General features: G+C 52.1%; 10 protein-coding genes across 10 annotated transcripts; 6 read left to right on the forward strand and 4 right to left on the reverse strand.

The window, feature by feature from the left end:
• Positions 1 to 436: 436 nt before the first annotated feature.
• N7532_003654 (FAD-dependent oxidoreductase) lies at positions 437 to 2,189 on the reverse strand (the record flags this gene model as incomplete). Its single annotated transcript, XM_056616148.1, has 2 exons — positions 437 to 1,868; positions 1,933 to 2,189. The coding sequence occupies 2 exons, from the start codon at positions 2,187 to 2,189 to the stop codon at positions 437 to 439; spliced, it is 1,689 nt and encodes a 562-aa protein (XP_056476505.1).
• A 263-nt stretch (positions 2,190 to 2,452) lies between these two features.
• On the reverse strand, positions 2,453 to 3,498 carry N7532_003655 (isopenicillin N synthase family dioxygenase; the record flags this gene model as incomplete). The annotated part of the gene is made up of 2 exons (XM_056616149.1): positions 2,453 to 3,109; positions 3,187 to 3,498. 2 exons carry the CDS (start codon positions 3,496 to 3,498, stop codon positions 2,453 to 2,455), a joined length of 969 nt encoding a protein of 322 aa, XP_056476506.1.
• Positions 3,499 to 4,054: 556 nt separating this feature from the next.
• N7532_003656 (FAD-dependent oxidoreductase) lies at positions 4,055 to 4,443 on the forward strand (the record flags this gene model as incomplete). Its single annotated transcript, XM_056616150.1, has 2 exons — positions 4,055 to 4,197; positions 4,257 to 4,443. The coding sequence occupies 2 exons, from the start codon at positions 4,055 to 4,057 to the stop codon at positions 4,441 to 4,443; spliced, it is 330 nt and encodes a 109-aa protein (XP_056476507.1).
• Positions 4,444 to 4,483: 40 nt separating this feature from the next.
• On the forward strand, positions 4,484 to 5,495 carry N7532_003657 (Monooxygenase FAD-binding; the record flags this gene model as incomplete). The annotated part of the gene is made up of 2 exons (XM_056616151.1): positions 4,484 to 4,667; positions 4,756 to 5,495. The coding sequence occupies 2 exons, from the start codon at positions 4,484 to 4,486 to the stop codon at positions 5,493 to 5,495; spliced, it is 924 nt and encodes a 307-aa protein (XP_056476508.1).
• Positions 5,496 to 7,600: 2,105 nt separating this feature from the next.
• Positions 7,601 to 9,421, reverse strand: N7532_003658 (MDR family MFS transporter; the record flags this gene model as incomplete). Its single annotated transcript, XM_056616152.1, has 3 exons — positions 7,601 to 7,938; positions 8,008 to 9,151; positions 9,227 to 9,421. 3 exons carry the CDS (start codon positions 9,419 to 9,421, stop codon positions 7,601 to 7,603), a joined length of 1,677 nt encoding a protein of 558 aa, XP_056476509.1.
• A 2,735-nt stretch (positions 9,422 to 12,156) lies between these two features.
• On the forward strand, positions 12,157 to 13,825 carry N7532_003659 (Zn(II)2Cys6 transcription factor domain-containing protein; the record flags this gene model as incomplete). Its single annotated transcript, XM_056616153.1, has 2 exons — positions 12,157 to 12,463; positions 12,534 to 13,825. The coding sequence occupies 2 exons, from the start codon at positions 12,157 to 12,159 to the stop codon at positions 13,823 to 13,825; spliced, it is 1,599 nt and encodes a 532-aa protein (XP_056476510.1).
• Positions 13,826 to 14,955: 1,130 nt separating this feature from the next.
• N7532_003660 (NmrA/HSCARG family protein) lies at positions 14,956 to 15,891 on the reverse strand (the record flags this gene model as incomplete). Its single annotated transcript, XM_056616154.1, has 1 exon — positions 14,956 to 15,891. One exon carries the CDS (start codon positions 15,889 to 15,891, stop codon positions 14,956 to 14,958), a length of 936 nt encoding a protein of 311 aa, XP_056476511.1.
• Positions 15,892 to 16,746: 855 nt separating this feature from the next.
• N7532_003661 (Gfo/Idh/MocA family protein) lies at positions 16,747 to 18,107 on the forward strand (the record flags this gene model as incomplete). Its single annotated transcript, XM_056616155.1, has 3 exons — positions 16,747 to 16,853; positions 16,916 to 17,049; positions 17,107 to 18,107. The coding sequence occupies 3 exons, from the start codon at positions 16,747 to 16,749 to the stop codon at positions 18,105 to 18,107; spliced, it is 1,242 nt and encodes a 413-aa protein (XP_056476512.1).
• A 1,316-nt stretch (positions 18,108 to 19,423) lies between these two features.
• N7532_003662 (type I polyketide synthase) lies at positions 19,424 to 23,204 on the forward strand (the record flags this gene model as incomplete). The annotated part of the gene is made up of 3 exons (XM_056616156.1): positions 19,424 to 20,037; positions 20,160 to 20,500; positions 20,569 to 23,204. 3 exons carry the CDS (start codon positions 19,424 to 19,426, stop codon positions 23,202 to 23,204), a joined length of 3,591 nt encoding a protein of 1,196 aa, XP_056476513.1.
• Positions 23,205 to 23,359: 155 nt separating this feature from the next.
• Positions 23,360 to 26,203, forward strand: N7532_003663 (ketoreductase domain-containing protein; the record flags this gene model as incomplete). Its single annotated transcript, XM_056616157.1, has 1 exon — positions 23,360 to 26,203. The coding sequence occupies one exon, from the start codon at positions 23,360 to 23,362 to the stop codon at positions 26,201 to 26,203; it is 2,844 nt and encodes a 947-aa protein (XP_056476514.1).

Consider the following 26,203-nt stretch of genomic DNA (forward strand, 5'->3'; position numbering starts at 1 on the left):
ACATGAGGACAAGATGGATTCCATAATATAGGCGAATACCTACTTCGTCAAACCATTCGTTCTCCCAGTATAGAACAATGATCCATCATGGCATTTGCACCAAGTCAGTTCTTTCTTTAATCGCTAAGTGCCCATAAAGCTCAACTAGTATGCAAAAATATATTCCCCATATGGTTCGTCCTTCGTTGTTAGCTATGCCGAGACCAGGTATGGAAGCAAATGGTGAATTTTACGCCATGGATGAGGCATATGTGAGCTCTTCTGAAGCAAAGCCGAAACTCAGCTTGCATACGATACGTATGATTGCCTAGCCAATTGCCTAGCCTTGCGTATATACATCTTCCCAAGCCCGACAAGGGAGCTGAGCCATAAATCTGCCCCAGACCAGTTACACGGCGATTATTGACATAGGTACAACTCAGGTACTCGGATTCCGTCAAACTCGACACAGCCTCCCGTCTTGTCGCGTCATCCATCCCTCACTCCCGACCGCGATCCGATTCCAAAACAGTCCATTCGGATCATACTTCCTCTTGATCGCCAACAGACGCGCATAATTCTGCCCAAAGAAAACGTCCTGCCAATCGGGCTGCTGGAAATCCGCCTCGTTGATATACGCACCCGCATTGGGAGTGACCTTTTCAATGATCGGCATGATGTGGTCAGTGATGTAGTCTTGCTCGGCCGTCATCTTGGAGAATGGCACATTGAAACTGTAGGGGAGGGTATAGGAAGACATGACGAGGGTATCGCGCCATTGTGGCAGGACGGCTCTGGTCTCCGAGCGAAACTTCTTTACATTGGTTGCTTGGCCGATCACGCGCACTCCCAACTGAAGGGTCTGGTTGATCGCGTCCCCAAGGTGCTGGAGCGTATCTCGATGGAGCAGGCGGCCTCCCATGAGGTACTCACCGGCCGAGCCGAAGACTCCCACGGGGAGGGGGCCGTAATACGAGTCGTAGTGCTCGTTGTAGGTGTCGAACTGGGTATACTTAGGCTTGAGGGTGACACCCAACGGAGCCACGGCCTTGATAAATGGGGCCAGGATCGTTTCCATGTCGGATTGTGTGAGGTTGTAGCCTGTAATGGAATAGACAACGAGGGTGTCGTTCTGTGCGTAATACGTTGCCATGCCGCCGGCGTCCAGAATCCCAGGCAGTGCAGCGTGCCAGGTATTGACAATCGCTGGGTAATCGAGGTTAGGCTGGTCCAGAGTGAACCCGGCGCCGCTGGTGATGGCCTCGGGGTGCGCTTTAAGGGTGACTGAGATCACGACGCCGTAGTTTCCCGCGCCACTACCACTCAAGGCGAAAAAGAGATCGGCGTATTTTGACGAAGTCGGGCTGGCCGTCACGAGCTTGCCGTCGGCCGTCACGACCTCAAACTCCAGTGTGTTGTCGGCGGACAGGCCGTACGCCGTGCTGAGAGGGGAGTGACCGCCACCTTGCGTATACCCTCCAGCGATGCCAACGGTCGGGCATTCGCCCGTCACGGCCACCAGTCCATGCCTGGAGAGGCTCTGAGACACCTCAAAGCCTTGGATTCCAGCACCGATCTTGATGGCCTTGCCGGTGTATTGGGCATCCGCCCAGTCTTTGATCTCAATGCTCTTCAGGTTGTGCGTCCAGACGGCGAGTGCCCCAGCCCCAGTAGAACGTCCCATGTAGTCATGCGCAGTGTTTCGAATCACCAGTCGGATGTTCTTTTCGTGGGCAAATTGGAGGGTCGCTGCGACATCGCTAGGGTCGCTCACGTTCACCGCATATCGCACATAGTTGCCCATCAGGCAAGGCGAAGCGTGAGAGGTGAATGGATCACAGCTTTGGTTGGCATAAATCGGGTCTTGAATGGATGAAGACGAGTCGATACTGCAGGACTCTCAATTTCAATGTCCTGTAATGAATTCCAGTTTTTGCGAAGGTGTTAACTCACTGCACCTCCGAATACTTCCATTGCGACGCCAATGTCGCGCACAGCGACGCGTTATAGTTCGGAGCATGGCATGGAGCGCCCAAGGGGACCGTCTTGATCAGACGGCCGCTTACTGTGCTATTGAAGTCGTCCCATTCCTGCTTGGACGGCCAACACGCATCACCGGGAAAGCACTTGCATTGGGCACTGGGCCTAACACCAACAGCCCCGACCACGGTTACGAAAGCGCAAAAACTGCTCAGGAGGGACGGTCTCATCTTGGAGAATCTCAAGGATCAGATTCCTTGGCATTGTGAAGATCAAGCCGTGTTTAGACGGTCTTATAGGATTCAAATCTTGAGGATGTGGGAAACGAGGAGGATCAGAGACTCGGCCATTTACGATTCACCTCATTCCTTTCCGAAGTCAGGTGGAAACTATGAATCACGAAGATCGGCGGTTTGTCGGCAATTTCGGTTAATTACCAGGTGGAGGCCGCAGGCCCCTTCTGCATCTAACTGTATCTAGTCTAGGGAAGCGATCAGGCTGGAGCTCCAACAGCGGCGATCAGTTCCTTGTCAAACGAAAATTGATTGCGGAACCGCTTCACCAGCAGCGCCCCGACAGTCTCGCGATTAGGGTCTGACGGGTTCAGCGGGTTCGTCGCGAACAGATCGCCGTGGAAGAATGTGGCGCACGACAGACGCGGCTCATTATCCGCAGCATTGATGACCCGGTGCTTCGCACTCTTGTACTGACCCCCCGACCACTTTCCAATCATGTCGCCGCAGTTGATGATGTAGATGTCCTCCGCGGCCTTCACCGGCAGCCACTGCTCCAATCCTTCGTGCCAGACCTGAAGACCGTGCTTTCCAGCCTCCTGAAGAAGGACGGTGATGCCGCCGAAGTCGGTGTGAGGACCGACTCCGAACTGACCGGGGAGATCGGAACGATGAGGGGGATAGCGGATCATCTTCAACACCACCATTGGGCGCTTGGCGAACTCTTCCATGAGGGAAACAGGATGCCCGAGGCCAAGGAGAAGGATCTCCCAGATGAGCTGGCCGAGGTGGTGGGTGGATTGATAATATTCCCAGACGGGATTGCGGAATTCCTCCTCAGGGAGAGGCGGCCAGACATTCGGGCCGTAGAAGCCGGAGTGCTCTACGACGGGGTCCTCTCGCCCGATGTAATAAGCCTAGGCAAGAGTGTGCGTGTTAATCGCAGTTTTTACAAAAGCAAAAGATAGTGAGTTTCGCATCGGTGACTTCGTACCTCTTTCGAGTCCGGCAAAGGATCACCGTCCCGAAGCGATGCTCCAGACTCTTCATATCCTCGGCGACAAGGGTTCTTCAAGAACGAAAGCTTCCGTTTCTCTTCCACGGGCATATTGAAGAGAGTGTTGATACTCTTCAACATACCCTTTTGCTGGCCCAGGGGAATTCCATGGCCGGTCGCTTGGAAGAATCCATACTTCGCACACGCGTCTCTCACCTCCGCGATGACTCGCTCTTTGTCTCCTGGCTGTTGTGGATTGATATATCCACTCAAGTCGACCAAGGGGAGAGTCACTTCGTCTGTCGCCATGATTTCCGTGGATTATTTCCAACGTGGTAAGTCAAGATAGAGCAAGATGACAAGAAAATTCTGCCTAGATAAGGATGTTTTCAACACCTACAAACTCACTTGCACGCGTGGTATTATACTCAGCCCACCTGCGAGAGTGGTCAAGTCAGCCAAGCCCGGGGTCAATACACCGAGCGAGTCCTCTTAACCCTGGTGTTTCAGGTCACCTAGTATTTCGGCGGTTTCTTGATCTGCTCAGATAGCTTGCTGAACTGGTCGAATTCCCCGGTCATACCTAAATCCATCCATTAGTTGTGCCAGATCCGCCGTCCAAGAGCGTCCCTCGTGAGACTATCTGCACCTTTGTTATTATTAAGCGCCGAATCTATCGGTCTTCACCCCGGAATGCTCATCACAGCGTCATTACTCTGGTGTGATTTTACAATCTCTTCAGTGTCAAGAAAGTATTCATTCCCTTCAAATCCTTATATGACCGGGGATTGGATAAGTTTTCAATTTTTGTCTACTATCAATCAATCTATCTGAAGCTACCCCTGATCTACCTTTCATTTGCACCATGAAAGTTCTCATTGTTGGAGCCGGCATCGGTGGCCTGACCCTGGCTCAGAACCTCCGACAGCTAGGCATCTCGTACGAGATCTTCGAGCGTGACGTAGACAACAACGCGCGCTTCCAGGGATGGGCTATTGCGCTCCACACGTAAGACTTGGATCAAAAGAGTTCAAAGATAAAAGACCGCAGACTGAACAAAGATATAGTATTGTTGACACTTTCCTGTCCTCTCTTCCGTCCGATCTTCCTGATGTGAGAGAGGCAACCAATCACCTAGCCCCGTTGAACATTCCGGCTCAGTTCCGTTATTATTATGCTGGCAAGGACGATGGGTTTGGATTCGAGGTATGTGATTATAATGGCTCAACGTACCAAGTTAAGAATTACTTTTAACTCGCCAGTTGCTGTCTCGGGAAAATAGGATTCTCCTGAAATGCCATTCATCCGTGCCGAGCGCTCTCGGCTTCGGAAGTGGCTCTTGACCAATCTTCCCATTCAGTGGGGCAAGCATGTCACTGAAATTCATCATGATGACGCAGGCGTAGAGGTCTTCTTTAAGGATGGCACGAGTGCTAAGGGAGACATTGTTGTTGGTGCCGATGGGGTGTATAGTCCCGGTACGTTGTTCCAATTTGATAGCCCAACAGAGAAACCCATCGATGTATCGACAATGTTTAACTAACTGTTAACCCACTTTTCATCAAGTCCGAACACACCTCCTCCAGCGTCCCAGCAGCGACCTCCTCCAGGTCGTCCCGCTCAGCGCCATCGTGGGCGAACTGACCCTGTCAGGTGATGCCTTTGAACGCCAACTCGCTCTCGGTCACAGCGCGTATAACCTCATCAACCCCGAACTCGGCTTCATCGGGTTTGTCGGCCTTCATTACGTACTCCCCGATGGCAAGTCCGGTCGCTTCTACTGGATGTTCATGCAACCTGATGCCGAAGTCAACGATTCGCAGCACTGGCTTCAAACATCCACCCAGCAGGAAAAGCTAGCCCACGTCCTCCAGACCACGGCTGGCCTGCCGCCCAAGCTTCGCGAGATCTTCGAACTGACCCCTGCTGAGGGGATTCGAAAAGAGCCACATATCTGGCGGGACCTTGAACTCGACAGTCTCCCTTCCAGCCGTGTCGTGCTCTTGGGTGATGCGGCGCATGCGATGACCCCGTCCCGCGGCGAAGGTGCATTCCATGCTTTCATCGATGCGATTAAATTGGCCAAGGTACTTGCCCAGCTGGATGCTGACGGGGACTTCCATGACATTACTGCTGTGAAGACAGCGGTCGCAGGGTATCACGAGGAGATGTTAAGAAGGGGAGGTGCAGCAGTCCGCGCCTCAAGATCCTCTTACCAGGACGCCCAGAAACGCGCGGAGGATGGAAACCACTTTATTACTGGGATGAAGCAGCTGTCTAACGAGCCGATTGTGCTTGCATCCTGATGTCATCGCCTGAGATAAAGGTGACAGGGCATAGACTCACTCGTTCCCTCGTGTTCCATAGTTTTGGAAGCCAGTGTCTCATGCGCATACGCAGGATCAATTATTTAATAATATACAGTGCCACCTGGGCATCTGGCTAAGCCTTGATTCTATGAAGATGTTTCCTATTCGTTGGGGGCCACTCTGCTATTTGTCTGATAGTTGGTAATTCCCGAACACTACGAATTGTTTCCATTTACAGAGTAAAAAATGTTCTGGAATGTTAGTTATACAGATGGTGCCTGAGGCTAGACACATGTGCAGACTGTATGTCTTGAACGTAATAAGCCATAGCAATGGAAACTAGTAAGCGATCTCGCGCTAGTTTATCGCGTAGGTGAACCACCCGTTTTCGATGCAACTCAAACACATTCTTGGCACGACTACGACCGACTTTGGCAGTCGGCCATTTATGACGTCAAAAATCCGCCGAGTCTACCTTGAGTAGTCCGTATTCAAGTTGGGGAGGGGCTGCGTTCGGACATTTCGTTCAAATGTCTGCTAGAAACTCATCGCTTATTCGAAGGAACGAGGGAACGAAGGGTTGGGTCGTTACGATGTTGACAGAGTCCTAGGATACAGTATGGCAGCGTATGCGGATAATCCAATAGAAATCAGGTACTGTGAAGGTCTAAATCTATCTGGGTGCCAGGTTTGAATGGCACCCCCTGCGGCCAGCATCCGATACCGCACTGGGTTTCCGGGGTTACCCGTGTTTCCATACAGAAATACTAGCGGTTTCGAGTATCCCTGTAAGACTCGGACTCGCCTACGTGCCGGTGGGTCCCGCTCAGTTACTGGCGGGCCCATTCTACTTGACAGATTTGTTTGACTATTGGGCCATTCTTAGTCTGCAGGAACAATTTCCCAACCTACCTGGGGTGAGTGGCCACTGTTAGACAGTAGCAATACTAGCTCGCATATTCCCAAGCCCGAGCAGCGCGAGATTGCTAATCAAAAGACTGTATCACCAAGGCCTTCAAGTCCTGGAAGATCGGCACTGATTGACGAGTCCCGGAGCAAGTGGTCCAGCCCCACACGGGCGGGTCGGCCCATCTCCCCAAGTTGACCCAGTCCCAAAAGCCCCAAAGTGCGTTGTCCCATATCACACCTGCATCTTCACAGCCATCTTCTCATTCTGTCTCATCGCAGTTTATACACGGTTAGAGTCGCTCTGAACCCACTCTAGTCCTGATTGGGTATGGTAGGTATATTATTTTGTATGTATCCTGTAATGCACTGCCTATAAATTACAGAAATCGTTAAAGCTCATCCCATCCAAATTCAGTGTTGGGGCTTGGTGTCGGACTTTCGGATATCGGTATCGACTAGTACTCGTGAGGGGCCAATTGAACCATCCCAGCGATCGATTGATTGACTGAAGAACTATCTGTCGGCTCCCGTTCAGGGTGCCATCTATTCAGTGGTTTTTAGTGTGTTACAGCGCTGCTTTTTCCGAGAATACCCGATTACCACACAAAACAGGTAGGAGATTGGGTATCTGCTGAATTATCCTCCTCCTGATTGTAATATCAGTCTCTCCGGTCGACACTTGGCCCACAGCCTCGTTCAATCTCTCTCACGCTCAATTTTCCAATACATTCAAGGGTTGCTATTCATACTCGCTACCTACCTTTCCATAGGTCGGTCACATATCTCATACCAACTAGAGGAAGCTTGAAATCTCATAGTATATGAAGAAGTACCTGAAGAACCATTATGGATATTTGTTAGGTGATTTGTGTAGGATTGATTTAAAGGAGATGATCTATCTGACTATCTGGCAGTGTATCACATCTGCTACAGATCGTAGACAGCGGCCAAGGCGAGAATCCATCTGACCAGACAATAGGTATCATAAAATATATATGCCGATAACCACCACTAAAACGCCCGGAAATATGGTAGGCTCCCTGTACAACAATAACAACAACAACCTAAAGAGAGGGAAATATGCAATTTTGTAAGCTTATGCCGTTGACAGCTACCGCAACTCCTAGATTCGGCGGCCGCGGCGATGAAACGAAATCTGGCTTGCAAACCATATGTCTCAAATCAAAGGGATATCAAGGCATGGCCATGGGATGCGCCTCGTCCTTCTCCGAGTCCTTGGCCGGTGCATGAGTTGGGAGTCTGCTCCAAGGAATGATAAAGGTAGACAAAAAAGCGAAACCAGACATGCCGATTGCAACCGCAAAAGTAGCCTTGAGTCCTCGCATGTAGGCAAGAAGGATTCCAGGTAGCTGCTCGGAGGTAAACACATCTCGGAGCTCTGTTGCACCCGTGGCGCCCACAAGAGCTGCGTCTACACCAGGAGCTGTGAGGGGTAAATTGGCATACAATCTGTTGATGAACGCTGCCTGTCCTGATGAGGTGGTAAATGCGCCTCCAACGGTTTGGAAAACTAAAATTAACCAAAAAAAAAAAAAAGCGTTAGCGAGTGTTTCGACGTTGACGTGACATTAGAACATACAGTAAAGATTGGCCGTGACGGCTGGGATATCTTCTGGGCCCACGTTGGCTTGAGCAATGTTGAGACCGTTCTGAACGGAGAAGGCGATGGCAGATCCAGCCAAAATCTGATAGCCAATCCACTTCCCACTTGCAGTGTCAATGTCAAGAGTGTAAAGCAGACCAATCCCAACTGTGGCAATCGCCGAGCCAACGAGCATCGTCGGCGCTGCATGGCCGGTTTTGGAGACCGCGACACCACCAACAACGCAGAAGATGGCGACTGCGATAACCATGGGGAGGTTGTCAACACCGGACTCGATCGGGCTTGCACCCTTGATACTTTGGAAATAGATGGGGAGATAGTAGAGGATCAGAATAAGGTCGCCCATGAAGAAGAATTGGTACGGGGCGACACTCCACAACGATCTGCGCTTGAACAATCTCGGCTGTAGCATCGCATACTCATCCAGATAAATCTCCCACCCGATCAAGGCAATGGTGATGAGACCAAACCCGACGAGTAAGCCAATCACCTCGCTGCTGTTCCAGGGATGAGTGTTGCCGCCATACTGAAGGCCCAGAAGAATGCAGGTGATCGCTCCCATGGCCAGAACCACACCCACTGGGTCGAGTTGCAGCAGCTTCTCCTTGAGGCTCACCTGTGGGGGCTTGGCAGCACTGGGTAGATGGAAAAAGAAAAGTACCAGCAGAGCGGCGAGGCCTCCGATCGGCAGGTTGATGTAGAAACACCATCGCCAAGTGACCTTGTCCGTGAAGGCACCCCCGACCAAGGGACCCAGCACGGCGGCAAGACCATAGGTGAGCCCAATGATTCCCATGAGGATCGGTCGCGTTTTCGGTGGCGTACTCAATGCAACGATGCTGGTGCCTCCGACCGAGATGCCTGCACCGCCCCAACCAGCGATGGCGCGACCGACGACCAAGGCCTTGGAAGTGGGTGCGACCCCACAGATCAGACTGCCAATCTCGAATATGATCATCGAAAGAATGAAGGTGTACTTCAGGTCGAAATACCTGAAGGCTTTGCCCCATGTGGCCTCGAGACCGCCAAAGGTCATGAAGTAGGCGGCGGCATACCAAGAAACATCGTAGAGACCATGGAATTCGTCGGTGATCTTGGGTACTGCCGTGCCGACGATCGTCTGTCGTGGTGTGTTAGTGATCGTGTGAATGAACGGATTGACATTTCCTCGAGTGTCGGGGAATGATTCACTTACTTGATCGAGAGAGATCAAGAAGACGCCCATGATCGACGCTCCCGCAAGCAGGACTAGGGTTAGACCCTGGGGGTATTCCATCTTGGGATCGTTCTCCTCTGAAGGTGCTGGTTGCTCATTGTCGCTGCTATCGGTTGGGATTTCTTGGGATGTTTCTGTATCACCGGGCACTTCCTTCTCCAGTGCTGCTGCCATTTTGGGGGGTTCGGAACCCGTCGTTCTAGATCTGACGTTGTGTGGATGCTGTGAAAGCGGTTCAAAGCGAAGAGGAGAAGATGATCCTGTTATAGAATATCTCGGCGGAGGCTGAATAAAAAGTCTAAATCGAGAAATAAAGAAAGCAAGTTTCGCCTCATTGAAAGTGTGAGTTCTTGTTATACAGGAACGTTTCCAAGTGGGAGATACCTTGTCTTTTCAGGTGCTTCATCCTTCCACTCTTGATGATTCTCTGATGCAGTCACCAACTAAGTATCACAAAAAGCTCGAAGGGGCAGCAGTGATCCCTGCATGCCGCTTAGAAATCGATGCTTAGCCCCTGGACAGATAATGAGAGGTGTCAATAAATTACCGATAGAACAAAGACCGCTGAAGATCGGCCTCGGAGGCAAGGGCAACATCGAGCCAATAACCACCATCTGTCCAATCGGGCGTCTGCAGCCAAGGTTTCGGTGGTGTGACCCCATTTGTAATCACCGAATTGAAGGGCTCGCGCTCTGGTGGTTTCGGAGGGCGATCATTCGGGCTAGAATCGGAGATCAGCCCCTTCTTCTTCCCCGGCGATTTTTATCAACAGTCCTTCGTGCTGCGATCCATTCACCACCACTCACATTCTCCGCGACTTTCTCATCGACCACAGCGGCAGAAGGATTGATCCAACTCAGTATGGCTTGGTACTTTTGTTTCTTGCCGACGTAGGATTCGATCGTCGCGTAACTCTGTCAATAGTTCGCCTACAGGAAGAGGTGCTGCGTATCTCCCTGACCAAACAGATCTCTGGGGTAAAAAAAGAAAAAGAAATGTCGCTATTTGCATTGCAAATCGTTTTCGCCATCGCGCCATGCCAGGGGTCTGTCGTGGCCAAGAAAGTCTAGACACTATGCAGACCAATCAGGAATGTGGATGCACCCGACCCTGTCCCGCCCAAACGGTCGAGGATGGGTACGGCCAACACATCCCAGATCTAACGAACGAGCCGCGGCATTGTTTGTCCTGATCGACAAGCACGCGTTCGCCCACGTCCAGAGATGACCGATGAATGGCAACCCGCATTCCCAACAAACCGAGAAATGTGGGAGTTCACCCTGTCCCTAGGGCCCACGTGCCACCGTAGACTCTGCCTCACAGGGCGTTCGCATGCTGATTCCATTGTCGACCTCGTTGAGTATGATTCCCAGAGCTGCGATGAAGCAAGCCCCTCCCTCCTGCCGAAATTCCAAATCAATGCCAACGTGTAAAATGCCACGGACAAAGCTGAAAACGCGATGGAGATCTTGCGAATGATTGACCAAGCCATCCGTGACCGGCCCGTGGGTCCGTGTGCTTAGGACCGGCCCGTGGGCCCGCGTGCTTAGAACCGGCCCATGCCTAGTGCTGGAACGGAGGAGATTCGGCCCCGGGGGTCCGTTCGGGGACGGGATGAAGAACGAGGCTCTGCTACAATAAGCTTTCAACAGCTGGCCTCGAGCCCCTCTGCAATCTGCTTCTAATCTCGTAGCAGCGGCATTCCGGGATTGGCGTAATAGCCGACGGTGGAGTCCTAACCAAACTGTGACTAGCATGTATACGTGCATACATGCAGCGGGGATACGAAGCCGTCGGAACGGCTAGCGGGTGTGAGTTTTTGCAGTTGGCCAACCCGTTTCAGGAGATGTTAATCTCCAAAAGGTCGTATTCAATGCCCCACGTTCCGATCATCGGATAACTTTCCGTATGAAGCTGGTTCCCTTAATGAGGTTACTGTCAATTTCAACTTCAACCTCGCCTGCAGGTCGGGCCAGGGGTGTTGCCACCACTCCATTTTTGGTCATTGGCTTATCAAAGGGGTATCACAGGGCATCACAGGGTATCACAAAAAAGGAAACCACGTAGTTGATGGTTGATTGTGAACCATTCGTTTCGTCCGGGTTTTTTGGAGTCTGTGCGGCAGCAACGGATTCCAAAAATTATTACATGCATGTGCAACGCCATCCCATCAACACTCAATCTGTTCACATGGGCCGAGCACGCCCAAACCCGAACTTCGGGGGTCGCCGTTAGTGTGGAGAGCGGAACTCACGAGAATTGAGCCTAACATTGACCACCGTTAGTAATACGAGGATTAGTCTGCATGGCTAGAGGAGCGAGAAAATCTCCCTCAGTTCGGCTAGTCCCAATCTGGTCCTGAACGACCAAGCCCACGGGAACTCGCCCGCTCGCCAGGGCTTTGGAGTCTAGCTCGATTAGTTAACGTGCTCTCAATCCCTGAAGCATTGCTTTCGCAGAACCCGGTCTTTTTTGGACTGATCATGGTTTTTGACAGGGATCGTAGATCGTGCGGCTTTCCACGTTCGAGCAGGGTATGTCGACAGAGGACCTGATGGCCTTGTAAATCGTGGGGTCTACTCGAAGATACACAGATTTCTTCTGCAACAGGCGCCGATACTACCCAATCTTGATACGAGGCAGTGAGAAGCGAACAGAGCTCAGCTAAGGCCAGCCACTGAGGGGGATACGATGGATGCATGGCTAAAAAGGTGTGCTTGAAGGAATGAAATGATCCAAAGGGGCCGAATGGGTGAAATCCTATCCGTTCAATAGCATTATATGGGCTTATTCCTGTCTTCACCTTCCTTTCACTTTGTACCTTGAAATCTTCCTTTGGAGTGTTTCGGAGATCTTGTGTTCGCAATCGCACTCGAGCCTCTCTCCTCTCCCCTCCCCCTCCATCAACGATGGCACCAAATGCAGAGGAGCCTGCAGCTGCAGAAACACCACCTGCCCCATCCACCCTCCCTCATCGACAGTCTTGTGACCGATGTCACAAGCAGAAACTCCGTTGTATCCGGGAAAGCAACACCGGCGTATGCGACAGATGCCTGCGAAAACGGGCACAATGCGTGTACAGCTTCAGTTTGCCCAAGGGTCGTCCGACGATGTATCGGTCTGGTGGGGCAAATGGTACGGCACGTCGAGGGGCAGCCAACGCGTCTGCAAATAGCCGCCCAGCAAGCCCGCCAGCCGAGTCCTCCGAGCCTGTTGGTAAGTACCTATCAATTCTAGTTCGGATCAGTTAGGCAATTGGACGGGGGCTAACATCGAGAAGCATCAGGTAGTAACGTCGACGTCGAGGACAGCAACATGGTCAATGGAGATGCGGTTCCAGTGGCCAATGCATGCTTGGATGAACACCCCGTCTTGACTGGGGTCATGGAAAGTGACCCTGCGTTGGCGCATTTGACCTGGGACGATATGCAACTGGACACCGGGTGGAGCAACCAGGACGCCAGTCAAGTGGACAAGTTATTGACCTCGATCGATGCCCTTTGCAACGATGGCACACAACATGGACCCAATCCAAGTTCTCCAGACAAACTCCACTTTTCTCCAAATCACAACAACCTCCATGCATATGATCATCCCCAGCCTCATGGTGGTATTGACCAGAATCACAATGGCAGCGGCAGAGACAAAATCGACGTGGGTGGTGGCTTGATGAATTTGGGTCTGGGCATATCGACTCCCATGCCCAGTGTCACCCTGACACATCTGTCCCAGCTCAGCACAAACCTGGCCTCATTGCGGAACGCAAGCTATAATATGGCCAAAGCAGCAGAAGCGTCCTCGTTCCACTCCACGAATGATAAACGATCCGCCTTGATTGATGATTCTGCCTTCGATTTCGTCAGCACATGGCTCATTCATGGCCATGGGTTTGGCAGCGTGAAGGAGAATCCTTTAGCCCATGTCACTTCCAAGAACCAGATCCCTTATCCGACCCCGGCCCCTGAAGCAGGTGGAACCAGTCGAATGCTGCGAGAAGTCTTTTGTGCCTCGCACAGGCTGTTGGAAATTCTGGGACAATTGCAGGTTAGCCCGGTGACTGACCCTTTCCCCTCTCCCTCAATGACTCCACCACACAGGCCGTTCATGGGTGCTTCCGGCCAAGACGGTGTGTCGTCTGTGCCAGCCAATGGGATGGAGTCTTCTGCTCGACTCGATCCAGGTCAGAATCACGGAAAAGGCACTATGCAAGCCATTCACCACCTCCTCTTGGCCTGCGATGTACTACTCCTGGAGATATATGTGGCAGTCCTCATCGTGCTACAACACGATGCAGGCCCATCAGCACATGTACCGGCTATGGGAGACGTACGGCTGGTGCTGGTCGTGCAGCTCTGTTCCTATCTCATTGAGCGCCAATTGCAAGCCGTCGATGCCTACCTAGCACCTCACAGTCCTTTCAAATTGCACGGCGGGGCCGGGCTGAGTAACCCGAATTTTAACATATCGGGGATAGTTGGGAACCCCTTTGACAGGGACAGAGACGTGTTGAACGATCTCAGAAACCAGGTGCGACGGAGACTCACCCACCTGCGTCAAACCCTGCGATGTAGCCTCTAGGCGGCATGATATCTCATGAGAATCAAAATCATGGGAGGCACCCAAGAGAGAGGGGGAGGAGGTGGGACGATTTAATAATCTTGTTTCGCTACACCTCACCCGAAAGGGAACATCGGCTGTGCGTTGGTATTTGTCATCTCTACCCAACTCCTTGTTCCAAGGCGACGATCTGTGGGCAACAGGGCTCGGATGTCCCGGGCTTTGAACAACACTCGAATGTTCCAACGGATTCCCTTTATAAACCCCGTCAGGGTGAAGATCGACAGGTCCCAAGGCCACAGCCATGGTGGCCACTCTTGTGACTTCGAGATATTTTGGTATACGTTTTGCTGCTATTCACCTGTCACTTTTTTTTGGGCTTTGGGGCATAGATCTTTAGAGTATACCTGGCTTTCACTAGCTTTCTTGTTACCTACTAGAATATGACTACTCCGTTACGAAGATATGATGAATTTAAATGATGCAACCCATTTTATATTTATTACAACTTCAGTCATACTAACTACTAGACTTGCTTAGAAATCATCTTCCTTAACTAACCGATTTGGTTTTTCGGTGACTTCGCTCCACCATTCACCCCCTGGTAATGTCGGAGCCTACTTGTTTCAATGCATATATATACAGGTCAGCCCACGGACAAGAAGTAGAAAGAGAGCTAGTTAACAAGTGTTTTGTTTACGTTCTTTGTGTGCCACGGTATGGCTAACTTCCTGACGGCGACCTACTGCTTACTAGTAGTTGATCGAGCTTAGCTCTTTCACATTGACGAGGCTACTTCCCCTTCACTAAGGTACTATGCATATAGTATTTGAATCGCATTTTTATCCATTTATACACAACTGCCATCTAGTATCCTGTACTTCTAGATACCCATCATTTTGAGGGTTCTCTAGCTCTTTAGGGTTCACGTCCTGCTCGCATTGGACCTCTGAGCAGAATACAGAAATAGGTAGAAGCCTATGTAACTTGAATTTCATGGTAATCTTCATACTACGAAATGGTGATGCGTTCGCGGTGAAGCTATATGCAGTTCATCAAGTCTAGGCACGATGAAATTTCACTGCTGTACGGTAAATTTAATTGTATTTGTATTTTTTTGCGTTCTGCTCTATGCAAGCTGAAGGTGTTCTCTACGGAAGCTGGAAGGGGTGTCTCTCCAGGTACTCCTCGAAAGTGGAGAGCTTGCCCCGGGCGACCGCCGCAGCCTCAGCAACCAACTCCTCCGTACCAGGACCGAAGTATCCATACTCATCATAGAGGCTAAAGCCCTCCGCAAAGACATCCTGGAAGAAAGGCAAGCTTGCCTTAAAATCGTCGACGGAGACCTGCTTGTAGACGATGGTCTTGCCAGAGCTCTTGGATAGGAGGGCGGCGATCTCTGTGATAGTGTATAGCTTTGTAGCGCAGTGGAGGCGCTTTCCCTCAAACTTGGTGGGATCAGCGAGGATAGCCCCCGCGAACTTGCCGGCGTCATCGACCGCGTCAAGTAGAGGAAACTTCGCCTGGGGCGATATATGGCGGGCTATCACATAGGTGCCATCATCCGCCTTTGTGGGGAATAGGAAGGGTTGCGACTGGTAGTTCTCCATAAATGACCCAAGAGATAGAAATGCGCTTTTGATAGGAAGTGCGCGAATATACTCCTCTGCGGCAGCCTTAGCATCAAAGGGGACGACGGCGGTGTATTTGCCTTTGGAGATATCCCGAACGGAGGGAAGAGTGCTCCAGATAATATATTCGGCGCCTTGCTCCACAGCCACGTCGGCGATCCGTTTCGCGTTGCCGAGCTCGACTTCGAAGGCGTCGGGGCCGAGGGAGGGAGTGGTCATGGCGAAGACAGAGTGCACACCTGTCAAGGCCGTGGCCAGAGAGGTAGAGCTCGAGATATCGCCCTCCACAACCTCGACATTCTTTTTCTTCAACTCCTCGGCCTTCTCAGAGTTGACATCGCGGGTGATGGCGCGGAGCTTGTACTGCTGGGAGAGCTCTGGGTCATTCAGGACATGGTTGAGGACTGAGCTGCCCTGCTGACCGGTGGCACCGAAAATGGCGAGAACTTTAGACATGTCGGGTTATCGAGGTAAGCTGGATAAGGGAAGAATGAGAAAGCAGAAGACGGAAGGTTCAATGAGGAAATTTCAATTTGGAGCGTTAGGGAACAGTTGGCGTAGGTACTTAAGATCTTACCCCTCCATGATGCATCGGACTAGGGGTTCAGTAAGGCCGAGGCTTATCAATCACGCCAATTGGGGGCTGAAACAAACAAAGAAACATCTCTGCTTGAAATCACCGACCGCAGCAGATGCACATTCCACGCTCGAAGAAGTAAAACCATCATGCCCCGTTCCAATCTTTTGATACGAGCGGTAACTTTACGTCTCCTACGTCGTATCACACCAAGTCAGATCTGTTAAAGCGATGTTCATTAAACGCATTGATCGGCCCCTTTTGCGCCACCCGATTGGCTTCAGATTGGTTTCAGAAATTCGGCCTTTTTTTACGTCAGCATGTTTAATAAGCGATGCCTAGATTCGGCAATTTCGCTCGGCCATTTTTGCTGATAGTGCGGTTTCCTGCAAGATATCCAAGGTCGGCGCTAATTGATGGGATCGACCCATTGGATGGTGACATCCTGGGAGGTAGGTATTCCAGCGCCGGCGGATAGGCCAACCGAATAGTAGTGTCGAATTAAGGAGTAAAAGCCCGACGTCAATTGTAAGAAAGTGAAAGAAAAGTAAAGCAGCATGCCTTGCATCTATTGACCTTCCCTTGTAGACATTTACTTCTCAGCTCATTCCACAAATCAAAAACACAAAACCCGCACAACCTGCAAAATCCGCCCCCTCCCCCCACTACTGCGCGTATAGCGTATACTCTGCCTGAGGCTGCCTCTATCCAAGTCTCTGACCCAACATCCCAGAATGTCTGTATCGCAGCTCTTACGCATCTGGTGGGCCTTTGATCCGCCCAAGGTCGAGAAGAGTAAAGATGCCCTCAAGTTTGGTATTCTGGGAGCGGCAAATTCAGCGTGAGTAGCATTCCACACGAAGCCAACATCGTTGTAGTATAGCCATGACTGACAACTCGCAGTGGTATGACCTTGACCATTCCCGCCAAAATGCATCCCGAAGTGGTGCTTTACGCCGTGGCTGCTCGTGACCGAAAGCGAGCGGAGGAGTTCGCCAAGAAGAATGATATTCCCGTCGTTATGGACACTTACCAGGGTGAGTAGGCTCCTGCATCTCGCCTCTTCATTTCTTTTTCTGACCTTGTCCTACCAGAACTTCTCGACGACCCTAATGTGGATGTCATTCTCGTGCCTCTGCCCAATGCCCTGCACTTTGAATGGGCTGTCAAGGCCATCAAAGCCGGCAAGCATGTTCTTCTTGAGAAGCCGTCCGTATCTAACGCCAGGGAAGCCGAGGTTCTTTTCAACCTGCCGGAGCTTGACCAACCCAACGCACCGGTCCTGCTCGAAGCTTTCCACTATCGTTTCCACCCCATCTGGTCCATCTTCCGCTCATTGATCACTCCTGCCGATGTGGTTCATGTCGATACTTATTCAATGATTCCCTGGTGGATGGTCACCAAAGACCACATCCACTTCAAGCACCACCTTGCGGGTGGTACTATGATGGGAATGGGAACGTACAACTTCGCCGCCCTGCGTCTTATCTTTGACGACGAGCCCGTTGAGTGCTTCTCCGTCGACACCAAAGCTTTCACCGAAGGTGTCCACCATGACTGCGACTATGAATTCAAGGCCAAGTTTCGCTTCCCGAACGGCGGAATCGGCGAGGCATACAGCACCCTCCAGGGCCCCACTTTCTGGCACCCATCCTACGCGACGGTTACCCATAAGAAGGTTGAGGCTCCGGATGCCAGTCTCCCTCCTTCCCAGCAGAAGTTCGTCACTCGTGAAGTGACCATCAATGGATGGTGTCACGCTATCTTCTGGCATCGAGTTGATGTCACGGAAACCTTTGAGATCCGGGACAAGGCTGATGGCAAACTAATCAAGAAGTGGACGGAGAAGCGATCGCAGAAGGCCTACAAGCCCCGTGACGCTACTGGCGAGATTTCCAAGCTTGATGGCGAGGATCACTGGATGTCGTTCCGGTACCAGCTGGAACAGTTTGTGAACCGAATTAAGGGTCGCCCCACTCAGTACTGGATTGAGAGGGAGGATTCGATCAAGCAGATGAGGATGCTTGATATGGCATATGAGAAGAGTGGACTCGGATTGAGGCCTACTTCCAAGTACATTGATCATGTCAACTAGCCGCAGACTGTGAGAGCACCGTGCGCGGTAGCGTGCGAGTGGGTAGACAGTGCTAATAACCGAGAATGGCATTTTCTATTTTCCTTTCTAGAAATTAATATATTCCCTCCTGTGGTAGAAAAAATTGCCATGTGAGTTTCCCGGGTGCACATCTGGCAAGCAGATCGGGGAATCTCAATAAGCACCGAAGACTTGAAGGCAAGACGTGATCATAGGATACTAGGATACGAAAATTGCCGGGTGGTGCTTTCAAAAGTGAATGGCCAGCACGGTATCTTGATAAGGACCATAGATAGTCCTTCCTCTGTCCCATGGGACGTGTAATATAGAGAAATTCGACAAAGGGAAAAACGTGTGAAAAAAAAAATTAAATTATACACACTATGACAAGTTGATGGATATTCTACAACATGGCCTAACGAACAAGAATCTGGCAAACAGGCAGAATCAGTGAGAGCCTGGCTACCCTTTAAAACCTCTAGGGATGAGCTATTCGCCGAAAATCATGTACCTTGGGTAGTCATGATTTAGTAGAACTGTACGTAAGGTTTGAATGGAAGGGGCCTATAGCCTCGTGTCCTGCTGCATGCTATGCAACCCTTTCGGCTGAAAATACATTCGGCGGACCCGATACTTCCCAGTAAGGCACCTACTCAGATATCGGAGAGAATTGCCAGGCCAAAACGAAACCCTATTGGTCAACCAGCACCGTCTGTATCGGGGCTCGTCTCCACTGCTCGTGTCGGCGGAGAGTGGGAGGGCATAGGAAACCTTGGGTCTGAGTCGCTGGTCGGCGACAATGAAAGGGGGCCATCAATCAGTGGAGAGTCCGAACGCAATCTGCTTCCATAGAGGGGCTCAGAGATCTTTAATAATAGAGTACTTGGTTCTGTTGCCTGCCATTCGAGCTATACACGAGCCCAACTACTGCGATACCCATGCCATAGACTTCGCAACCCTTGGGAACTTCTCTCAAATTCGATTCCTTCCAACACAAAAGAAATTTTATCTTCTATAGAAACACACATTCATTCTTCAGAGATGCCGTCTACGCAACCCGAACCTGTTGCTATAGTGGGAAGCGGCTGCCGCTTCCCTGGAGGTGCCAGTTCATCTTCGGCATTGTGGGAGCTCCTGAAGAATCCTCGCGATGTGGGCAAGGACATCCCCCGGAGCGATTCGATGCTACGACCTTTTTTCACCCAGATGGCAGCCATCATGGCACATCCAATGTCCTACGATCCTACCTGTTGGAGGAAGACGTGCGTTCATTCGACGCAGCCTTCTTCAACATCAGCCCCAATGAGGCAGACTCGATGGACCCCCAGCAGCGCATCTTGCTGGAGACCGTTTACGAAGCCCTGGAAGCGGGAGGCCATACTCTCGAGTCCTTGCGGGGATCAGACACGGCAGTTTATGCTGGAACCATGACTGCCGACTACAATGATACCCTAACCCGGGACCACAACACCATGCCGAATTATTTCGCAACTGGCACGAATCGAGCAATCATCTCCAACCGGGTCTCATACTTCTTTGACTGGCATGGGCCCAGCATGACCATCGATACCGCTTGCTCATCCAGTCTGATCGCCTTGCACCAGGGTGTGAGAACCCTACGTGCCAACGAATCGCGCGTCGCCGTGGCATGCGGCACCCAAGTGCTTCTCAACCCGGAGATGTATATCGGCGAGAGCAAGCTGAAGATGTTGTCCCCCAACGGCCGCTCCCGGATGTGGGATGCAGATGCGGATGGCTACGCCCGTGGCGAGGGCGTGGCAGCCGTGGTATTGAAACGGCTTAGCGATGCAATTGCCGATGGAGATCACATCGAGTGTATTGTCCGTGAGACCGGGGCCAACCAAGACGGCTTTTCCAATGGGCTTACAGTTCCCAACTCCGATGCCCAGGCAGCACTGATCCGCCAAACGTACGAGAGAGCTGGTCTAGACCCTGTGAATGACCCTCGCGACCGGCCACAGGTGAGTAGAAATGATGCCCTACACCATAAGATCTGCTGTGCCCGGCACGCTGACACAAATCAAACAACAGTTCTTTGAAGCCCACGGCACAGGGGACTCAGGCGGGAGATCCAAGGGAAGCTGCCGCTATCCACGACTGTTTCGGTCGACACATTACCAGCTCGGAGTACCCTCTGTATGTGGGATCAATCAAGACCATCATTGGACATCTTGAGGGCTGCGCGGGTCTCGCTGGCGTGCTCAAGGCCTCTGGCATGATTCAGGCTGGATTGGTGGCTCCGAACATGCTCTTCGAAACCCTCAACCCCAAGATCGAACCGTTCTATAAGGGCCTGCATGTTCCCACAAAGCTGAGCGCTTGGCCTGCATTAGAAGAGGGAGTTCCTCGCCGAGTGAGTGTGAACAGTTTTGGTAAGTATAGTCCACCGGAGATGTATCGTCTAGTTATCCTCGCAGCCTCAAGATGCTGACAAAGACAGGCTTCGGTGGCACCAACTCCCACGCCATTTTGGAGTCGTACACCCCCCCAACGAGTCCTGCATCATCCGGTCCATCTTTGACCCCGTTTGTATTTTCAGCGGCAACGGAAGGCTCTTTGATCGCTCAGTTACGGGCCTTTTCTGACCACCTGAAAATTCACCATGATACCATCAATATCTCTGACTTGGCGTGGACCCTCCACTCCCGCCGAAGCCAGTTGTCAACCAAGGCAGCTTTCTCGGCATTGACAATCGAGCAGCTCGCGTCGAAGATCGACAAAAAGTTGGCAGAGGTGCAGCAGAATCCCGCGACCGTTGTTGGCCTCCGCGCTGCCGCCAAGGCCATCCCTCGCCTTCTGGGCGTGTTTACCGGCCAGGGTGCCCAATGGCCATCGATGGGCGCGTATCTCATCCGCGAGTCGGAATTTGTTCAAAAGAGGATTCAGGATCTTGAAACCTCGTTGAGCACGCTGCCACCGGCCGATCGTCCGACATGGAGCCTCCGAGAGGAGATGCTGGCTGGAGCCGACGTCTCGCGCATTGCTGAGGCTGCGTTGTCGCAGCCGCTATGTACTGCTGTCCAGGTTGTCCTCATTGATCTTCTCCGGGCTGCCGGGATTACCTTCGCAGCTGTCGTGGGGCATTCCTCCGGTGAAATCGCGGCTGCATATGCGGCTGACTTCATCTCCGCGCGCGACGCGATTCGCCTTGCCTATTATCGTGGACTCTATGCGCGCCTAGCTGGCAATGAAGCGACCGGCCAAAAAGGTGCCATGCTCGCAGTTGGTACCTCGTGGGAAGATGCCGAGGACTTCATCAATTTGCCTTCTTTCAAGGGTCTCTTGGCCATCGCTGCCCACAACTCTCCTGCCAGCGTGACCTTGTCTGGAGATGCCGACGCCGTCGTGCGCGCGCAGAAGGTGTTCGACGAGAACAAAAAGTTCGCCAGAGCTTTGAAGGTTGACACCGCGTATCACTCGCACCACATGTTCCCATGTGGAGAGGCATACGTCAAGGCCTTACAAGCATGCGATATCCGAATCAACCGAGAGAGATCCAAAGCTTGCTCCTGGTTCTCCAGCGTGACGGGATCAGTCGAACCAATGGAGCCGATTGACGAACTTCAGGATGTCTACTGGAGGGACAACATGACCAACACGGTGCTCTTCTCGGATGCCGTCAAGAACGCTGTGGCCAGTGACGAACAGATCAACCTCGCGGTCGAGGTCGGGCCTCACCCGGCACTGAAGGGCCCGGCTTTGCAGAACGTATCGGACGTGCGAACTGCCCCCCTTCCCTACACTGGTCTTCTAAACCGTGGGAAGAACGACATCGAGTCTTTCGCTGAGGGGCTGGGTTTCGTGTGGACGAACCTCCCACAACTGGTTGATTTCCAGTCATTTGTAAAGGCCGTGGCTGCGCAGGAATCAAACCCTCCCAAGCTAGTGACTGGGCTGCCCGCATACCAATGGAACCATGGACGCTCTCACTGGAGCGAGTCGCGCATATCGAGAAAAATGCGTACGCGAAAGCAGCCGCACCATGAGATCCTTGGCTTCCTGTCTACCGATTCCAATGCCCAGGAGCTGCGTTGGCTGAATGTTCTCAAGTCATCAGAGGTTTCCTGGCTAGCCGGCCACCAGTTGCAAGGCCTCACCGTCTTCCCGGCTGCAGGCTATATTGCCATGGCTCTGGAGGCATCGAGACATGTTGCTGGAAACAGCCCGGTCAAGCTTTTCGAGCTCTATGACCTTGCCATTCCGCGGGCCCTGACGTTCGAGGAAAAGGACAACTCGGGCGTTGAAACCCTCGTCACGCTGACGGGAGTGAAGTATTTCCCGGACCAAACCGCTACAGCGCATTTCGCTTGCTACTCTGTCCCAGTTCTCAGCAAGGGATCAGACCAGGATATGGAACTCATGGCTAGCGGAACGGTGAAGATCGTCTTCGGCATTCAAGATGTAGAAGCGCTGACTCGCCTACCATCGGACGATCACAACATGGTCGACGTCGATCCCGACCGTTTCTATTCCGCCATTGCTGAGCTCGGATATCACTATAGCGGGCCGTTTAAAACCCTGGCTGAAACAAAGCGCAGACTCAACCGATCTTCCGCTCTGATCGATTCGTACCCCTACACAGACGCGGATGTTTCTGACTACCTGGTCCACCCAACCACTCTCGATGTTGCCTTTCAGGCATCTATCCTCGCCTACTCTGCCCCGGGTGATGGACGGCTGACATCGCTCTTCGTCCCGACAGGAATGAAAGCTATCCGCGTCAACCCGGAAGTGTGTGCTTCGCTCCCTACCTCCGGGTCTAAAGTTCCTGTTATCGCAGCGCTCGATCCCGAATCAGAGGGATTCACTGCCAGTATCGATCTTCTTAGTGAAGACGCCCTAAATGGCATGATCCACGTGGAGGACATCGTTCTCAAGCCTTTCGCACCAGCCACTGCGGCTGACGATATTGTCATGTTCACGAAAACTGAGTTTGGCTTCGCGCTGCCTGATGGAACTGCCGCTGAGAACCTTGCAAGTATGGTGTCGCAGATAACACATCGTTATCCACACGCGCGTATCCTTGAAATATGTAAGATCAGTCTTGCTGAATTTGACACTCCTCGAATTAGCTAACCCATATATAAGGTGCCGGAACGGGTGGCGCCACCAATCCGATCCTTGAAGGTATCGCGGGGAAATTTTCCTCTTATACCTACTCGGATGCATCCCAGGACTCATTCGCCGCAGCAGAACAACTTCTCCATGCACACGGCGACAAGTTGTCGTTCATGGCATTGGACATTGAAAAGGCCCCCACCGAGCAAGGATGTGAACCTCACTCCTACGATATCATCATCGCATCCGACGTGTTTTCTGCCACCTCATCGCTCCCGACGACCTTGAAAAATGTGCGACAGCTTCTCAAGCCAGGTGGCTATCTCGTTCTGTCGGAGCCGACTAGCCCCGGCTTTAGTACCGCAGCTAGCACTCCTGATGAGCGGATTGGCCAGAAAGACGGCTACATTGACCGGCAACCACTGACACTAGGGATGTGGCATTCCGCATTGCGCAAGAACGGGTTCGGTGGAGTTGATGCTGCTACTTCTGATATGGACCGCGTCGCTGCTCCATTCTCAGTCATGGCGTCCCAGGCCGTGGATAATCGAGTGGAGTTTCTGCGTCGGCCGCTTTCCATCCCCTCGCCACCCATTCACATCGAAAGCCTGGTGATTCTCGGGAATGGGACCCTTGAGACCGTGCGCCTTGGAGAAGAGGTAGTTGAGAGCCTGGGGCGCTTCTGCGGCGAGACGATCGTTCTCAATGGCCTACCTACCGAGGATGAGGCGCTGCAGTTGCACCCAATGAGTACTTTCGTGAACCTGGTTGATCTTGACTCCGCAATTTTCAAGGATATGACCCCTGAAAAAATGGACGGCCTGAAGCGAATGGTGGAGCTGGCAAAGCAAATCGTCTGGGTCACGCAAGGCGCCCACACCGACCACCCCTACCACATGGCAAGTGTTGGCTTCACCCGCACTATCAGACAAGAGGCCGGGCATATCACTTGGAACCTTCTGGATGTCTCCGATCTGCAGCACAATACGGCCAAGGCTATCGCCGAGTACCTTCTGCAACAGAGCGCCCTAGATGAGTGGGAGGCACCGCCATCGGCACTCGGCGATCGGGAACATCGGGACTTTGCATTGCTTTGGTCAAAAGAGCCCGAGGTGTTCCTTGACCACGGAAAGCTGAAGATTCCTCGGCTGATGGTGAACAATGAGCAAAACGCCAGACTGAACTCGTCTAAACGTGTCATCACCAAGACCGTCCCGATTTCTCACCCAGACATCACCGTCCTTCCGCCGTCCTCCCTCGTGGAGCTCGTTGGTGGCAAGCGCAAAATGAACTCTGGGGATTCCTTCAAAGTCGAAGCCTCAAGTGTGATGGCGATCCGTATATTGGAGGGAATTTTCTTGTACCTCGGCGCCGGCAAGGGCACAGATGGAAAGATGCACATTTTTGTCTCGACCGCCAACTCTTCTGAGGTCTCTCCAGTTGCGAGTGGAGTAGTGGATTCGAAAGCTGAGGCCGACAGACTTCTCGTCGCCGTTGCGAGTGAGCTCCTGGCTGACTCCCTGCTTCATCAAATCCCCACTGGAAGTCACATACTTGCTCATTGCTCTGGGAAGGATCGATTCCTCGTTGCGGCCCTGTCCAGGCAAGCTGCCGCTAGAGCAGTACGCGTCGAATTCACATGTGATGGACAAGACAAACAGCGAGACCCATCGTGGATCACCCTGGATGTACGAACTCCCAACCATTGCGTGCGCGAGAGGCTCCATCAAATCAAGCCTACGCATTTCCTCGACTTGACTGCGTCAACCTCACTTAGCGAGACCGGTCTGCGTGTTGACCAATTCTTGCCTTCGCGATGCAGTCGGATCAGCCTTTCAACTGCCATAAGACACCAGTCGTCATCACTCGCTGTGTCGTATAATAAAGCAGGTCTGGCGGGCCGACTCGAAGATGCCGTTTCTCGGGCGGTCGTCGTCCCAGTTGACGTTGAGGACTTGGTTACCTCGGTTGACTCCCTTGAAGCGCTCGGCCAAAAGAGCGCAACAAATGTCATCACATGGCCTGTGGATTGCTTTGTCGAGGTCGAGGTGTGTCCTTTGGATGCTCCAGCTCTCTTCTCCAAAGACAAGACCTATATTCTTGTCGGTCTCAGCGGCTCGATGGGACAGTCGATTTGTGAATGGATGGTATCGAATGGTGCTGGGTGTGTCTGCTTGACAAGCAGACGTCCTAAGGTGGACGAGAACTGGCTAAAGTCCTTCCGTGGAACTGGTGCCACCGTCAAGGTTCTCTCAATGGATGTCCTCGACAAGGAAAAACTGCAGAGTGCCGTGGATGAGATCCGGAAGACATGCCCACCAATCGCTGGTGTCGCCAATGGAGCCATGATCCTCGAAGACCAGCTTTTTGCAAATATGTCAGCCGATTCAATGCAAAGAGTCCTTGGTCCCAAAATTGACGGTTCCAAGAACTTGGATGATGTCTTCTACTCTGAGGACCTTGACTTCTTTGTCATGTTCTCATCTATTGCCTCTGTCTTCGGCAACATTGGTCAATCCAATTACAATGCAGCAAACGCATTCATGGGTGGACTTGCTAGACAGCGGAGAAGACGTGGCCTGGCTGCCTCTGCCATTGATATCGGCCAGGTGACAGGTATCGGATTGATCGAGGCCGCTGCTCAAAGTGTCCACGACCAGCTCAGGAAACTCCGCCTGGCGCTCGTTTCTGAGACGGTTCTACGTAAAGCGATTGGTGAAGCCATTCAGGCCGGTTACCCAGGACCTAATGATTACGACTACATTCCCACAGTCACCACTGGGCTCCGCATTTACAGTGACGAGGAGAAGGAAGAGGTCACAGGTCCTTGGTTCACTAACTCATTCTTCTCGCATATGGTCTGGCAAAGTGACACCTCAGCATCAGGACCCGACGAACAGGATATAAGGGCACTTCCTGTCCGCCAACAGCTTGCAACGGCTACCACGGAGAGAGAGGCTCTCGATATCCTGCAAGGCATGTTTACCCTACGTGTGATTCTATCAGCAGAAAACTAA

This window comes from Penicillium argentinense (genome assembly GCF_028826775.1).
Source record: "Penicillium argentinense strain IBT 30761 chromosome Unknown utg000004l_segment0_segment0, whole genome shotgun sequence".
NCBI lineage: Eukaryota > Fungi > Ascomycota > Eurotiomycetes > Eurotiales > Aspergillaceae > Penicillium > Penicillium argentinense.